Source organism: Sprattus sprattus (assembly GCF_963457725.1).
Source record: "Sprattus sprattus genome assembly, chromosome: 4".
NCBI classification, from domain to species: domain Eukaryota; kingdom Metazoa; phylum Chordata; class Actinopteri; order Clupeiformes; family Clupeidae; genus Sprattus; species Sprattus sprattus.
The window spans coordinates 31,174,379-31,178,834 of NC_137923.1; the positions used below are offsets into that span (position 1 = coordinate 31,174,379).

Consider the following 4,456-nt stretch of genomic DNA (forward strand, 5'->3'; position numbering starts at 1 on the left):
CACGTTACCATGGTGGTTGGTCAATTATGCTTTCGGGTCCAGTATAGTTAACTAAACATCTCTAACTAAAGAAATCACATTTTAACTTAAAGGTTGTCAAAAATATACGTTTGTCAGTCACTCACACTTTGTTTCTGTGCATACTTTTCCATGAATAATGAAAAATTAGATTTTTTTTCTGTCAAAATTCTGGTACCTGTGGTGTAAAATGTGTTTTGAACCTTCGCGCTTTCTGTATGCAGTACCCAACAAAGTCACGTGGTTTCTTCATGGTTAGCTCCAGATACCTACACCAGCAAGACAAAGCGAGCGAAATTCCGAAGATCTCCACAGGTGACTAAAACATATCACATTAATAACAGAATCAGACTTCCGATGGTCGTTTGCGTTTAGCTCTCGATCTCTCTGTTCAACTGCTTTCAAATGTCCGTACAAGCTAATAGCAAATAGATAATTGGGATGCAACGCTAGCCACTAGCCTTATACAGTTGGCTCTTTAGTCAGCTAGCTAGCTAGATAAGTAGCCAAACAAGCTAACGGAGCTCACTGCCACCCATGCTGCTGTAGTCTTGAAGCAGTTAAAACACCAATCGATTAAACGATGCGTTAATTGTATCTAGTTGTTCTTAGGAGATCACATCAATCATCGTATCTTATCTCTACAACGTTAAAGTATGTGAAATATCAGGCAATCTAGGTGTTACCAACTTGCTAGCATCTTTAGCATCCAATATTAACAAACTTCTGTTAGGTTAAAGGTTGCGGTAATCACAGTTGTGACCACGGCCTTCGCAGTTGAGGTTCCATACCCATGTTATCTTATAACGTCTCTGCTGATGTCTAGAGTTTACGTAATTAATACCAAAGTACTTAATTCCTTGAACGTTAGCCTTTGCAAGTTGCTAACGTTACATCCTGTTGTTGCTCAGAACAGGATAGCCCATACATGATCAACCCCCAAATAAATGTGCAAACTATTGCTTTTATGAAAAATGTGAACCCCAGCTTTTTATTACAGGATAACCATGAGTCTCCGGAAGCAAACCCCAAGTGATTTCTTGAAACAAATCATTGGAAGACCAGTGGTGGTCAAACTGAATTCAGGAGTGGATTACAGAGGTAGGGCAGCTTGTTTCTTTTTATTACCTCCATTTCTCTAGCATGTGCGTTTGCTCTATATGTGTAGTTGGTGGAAGAGTTAATCCAATCCTGCACACAATATGTTTTAAACACAGAACATTTTGGCAGCAAAGTTTTCTGTGTTTGTGTGTTAGGTATAATCTCTTCGATTATAATCTCCCCCCCCCCCCCCCCCAGGTGTACTTGCATGTCTGGATGGCTACATGAACATTGCTGTTGAGCAAACAGAAGAGTACGTAAATGGACAGTTAAAGAACAAGTATGGCGACGCATTTTTGAGAGGGAACAATGGTAAGTGTTTCATAATCTTATCTTGAGTCATGAAAAAAAATCTAAAAATATTTGATGTGCAGGAGCCGCTGTCCTGAACATTTCTCAAGCCTCCCTTCCTTGCTGTCGTTACATCCTAGCCCCTCTGTCTGGAGAAAAAAACAACACATAAAATGTAAAGGACTCAAGGAAGGGATGGAGGAATCAAGGACAGACATAAAATAAGATGTGTTTGCTCAGTCACCCATAATTTTTAAGGGATGTCAATAACTGATGACACATAAGCACCCCCTTTCATAAGACTTAAAGTTACACTATGGCGTTTCTGGAGCTGCCAGGTAGGGGGCTACTTTCTGCTGGACTATTCAGTAACTTATTTGCTGTCTTGCTTTGTCTGGTACTGCACTTGCTAAGCTAATTTCAACAGGTTTCGCTAAGTTAAGCCACTAGCAAGGCCTATCGTTAGCGATGTTACACGCTTGGACATTGATGCTAGTAATAAGTGGTCTTGCGTCGGCTTCTTTGTAATCTTATTGTGATGGCTATGTTGGCTAGTTTGCCAACAACTTTCTTAGCACAGTCAAACATCAAGCAAGTGCAACACAAGAAAAAGCAAGACAGCGGCTCCATAAACTCCATAGTGTTACTTTAACAGACCTGTTTTAATATTCAACATAAAAGAAATTAGGGCTGCACGATTTGGTGAAAGTCATATAGCGCTTATTGTGGGAAATATTTAGAGTCTCCATTTTCTTAGCTAGGCGATCAAAACCAGTTGGTACGATTTTACCTTGTACAGAAAGGGTGGCCATTGCCCCCATGCTCACAGTAATTTGGCAGGTTTTAGAAGCCACGGAAAGAGTGTGTGGTGCCATCAGGATGTATGAGTAATGTTGAGAGTGTGGTGCCATCAGGGTGTGTACGTGTGATGTTAAGAGAGTGTGGTGCATCAGGATATAAGTAATGTTGAGAGTGTGTGGTGCCATCATGGTGTGTATGAGTAATGTTGAGTTGCAGCATGTGCAAATATTTCAGCATGAAAAGACCAGGGGTGCCTTGCTATTTTCTTTGTTTTTGATTGCATCAGTGGGAGGGGGGGGGAGAACTCCTTTGCTGATTGTTTTGTCTTTCCTTTTCTACAGTTTTGTATATCAGCACCCAGAAGAGAAAGCTGTGAAGAGGATGGCTGTTTTTCCATTTCATGCTATTTGTTTATGGTTGTATTTATAAATCACCGTTTACAGTTTCTAAGTTACAATTAGTTGTTTAACCACCCCTTTAGAGATTGAGGCACATTTGGGCATGAAGTTGCAGCATGATGCAATAAATTATGTTTTGGATGTACCTGTTGGTTTGCCTCTTTGCGTGATGCACTACACCTTGCACTGATGTTTTACACATGGACAACATAAAGGTGAGATGTTAACAGCATCCTGGTCGATGTTTTACAGTGTTCACTTACTGACACATAACAGGTGCCTGATTTTATTTATTTATTTATTTTAATATCTATACTGATGATACCTTATTTTGCGGCAGCCATTTCAAGTCAATTAAGTGTGTGATTATCTGCCACTATAGGGAAGTATGAATGTTCTCAGTGTAGGTGCCAAAAGGTGTTTATCAATGTGTATTTACTGACTTCATCACAATTAAATTGGATGCTCTCATACACACGATTTTATCAGAAGGTTAATTGAATGTTTTTAGTCTTGTGTCTAAGGAGGTCAATTTAAAGGCCCAGCATACTACCACGCCATGCCACATGGCAAGGGTCATGGACCAGTAGAGCAATAGATGTGTTTCAATTATATACATCTAAATCACTGATGGCTTACCGAAACGTCAAACTCTATTCATCTTTCCATTGGTGTGTGGCTTTGTGCTGTTGTGTTTGGGTCCTCTCTACTGCGTGCTCCTTGGTTTACCTGCCTGACACACCTGTGTGTAACCCTTTGACCTGCACGCATTGTATCCACCTGTCATTTGTCAGTCCTGTGGCCACACTCATACCTGACTTGACCTGCCCATTTGAAGCCCATTGTTTATACATGTTTTTGCATGGGTGTGTTCAAAAGCACTGTCCTAGCGTGACCACAGAGGGAGAAGGAACAGTCTCAATTTGCATGCAGATGAATGAAGACATGATGATTGTGTTGAAGTTCATGTGGGATGTATACTAATGTAGCAGTTGTTGTAGCCTATTCCTTGCAGTCTGTCTGATAAGGCCAATCTGGAAATGCGCTGAAACTGCAAACTCTGTCACCCAACGGATTCATATTTTAGCACTACCAATTCCTGAATGCACTCTCAAATACAGGCTTGATTAATAGGTGGGTGGGTAGGCTTGTCATTCTCTGAGCCCACCTTATCCTGATGACACCACCAGGAGTCATCATGAGCAGATGGTATGCTTAGATTTCTCTGTTTCTCTTTAACGACTTTTAAAGGGAAAGTCTTCTATCTACACCTCACTCAGATGTGATGAGTATATTTTCAAGCTTTTGCATAAATCAATATAGCTCTACAATCAATTAAAAGGTGAGAAAATAAAACAACAAATGTACTGAAAAAATGTCTGGTTATTGATAAAATTCTATATTTAAAAGGTTTGCATTAGATGAAGTGGGGTTATTCCCTATTCATGGGTTTGTGTCTGTTAGGTGGACAATACCAATAACTATTATGCAGGTTTTCAAAAGAGTATAATTTTGAAGGTGGCCTGTTTGCATAACATCCTTAAATTAATTTTCATGATGAGTTTCTGAAGGCTACCATTTTGTGTCCATCAATTTTGATGGTGTGTGTGCTCATGTGAAGAAAAAAATAAATGCAATTGGCATATCTACAGTACTTTCCACAGAAACCCTGGTGTTCACCATTTCAGAAACTAGATTTACCTCCCTTCTTATTTATGGCTGTATTTAGACACGACGTAGAACAGAACGACTGCCTACTGTATCCACCCAAGTATTCTTTACTGCATGTAAAAAAGAATGTAAAAGAAACAAAACTCAAAGAACATTTAGTTACATATGTGCATGAA

General features: G+C 39.7%; 1 protein-coding gene across 1 annotated transcript; it reads left to right on the plus strand.

Moving 5' to 3' along the window:
- Window positions 1–247: 247 nt before the first annotated feature.
- On the plus strand, window positions 248–3,985 carry lsm6 (LSM6 homolog, U6 small nuclear RNA and mRNA degradation associated). The gene is made up of 4 exons (XM_080836776.1): window positions 248–333; window positions 1,019–1,119; window positions 1,318–1,431; window positions 2,553–3,985. The coding sequence occupies exons 2-4, from the start codon at window positions 1,026–1,028 to the stop codon at window positions 2,585–2,587; spliced, it is 243 nt and encodes an 80-aa protein (XP_080692902.1). The 5' UTR covers window positions 248–333; window positions 1,019–1,025; the 3' UTR covers window positions 2,588–3,985.
- Window positions 3,986–4,456: the final 471 nt, after the last annotated feature.

Coding starts and splice junctions, on each gene's coding strand:
- lsm6 (XM_080836776.1), top strand. CDS start 1,026: ATGAGTCTCCGGAAGCAAACCCCAAGTGATTTCTTGAAACAAATCATT. Junction 1,120..1,317: donor TTCAGGAGTGGATTACAGAG/GTAGGGCAGCTT, acceptor CCCCCCCCCCAG/GTGTACTTGCATGTCTGGAT. Junction 1,432..2,552: donor ATTTTTGAGAGGGAACAATG/GTAAGTGTTTCA, acceptor CCTTTTCTACAG/TTTTGTATATCAGCACCCAG.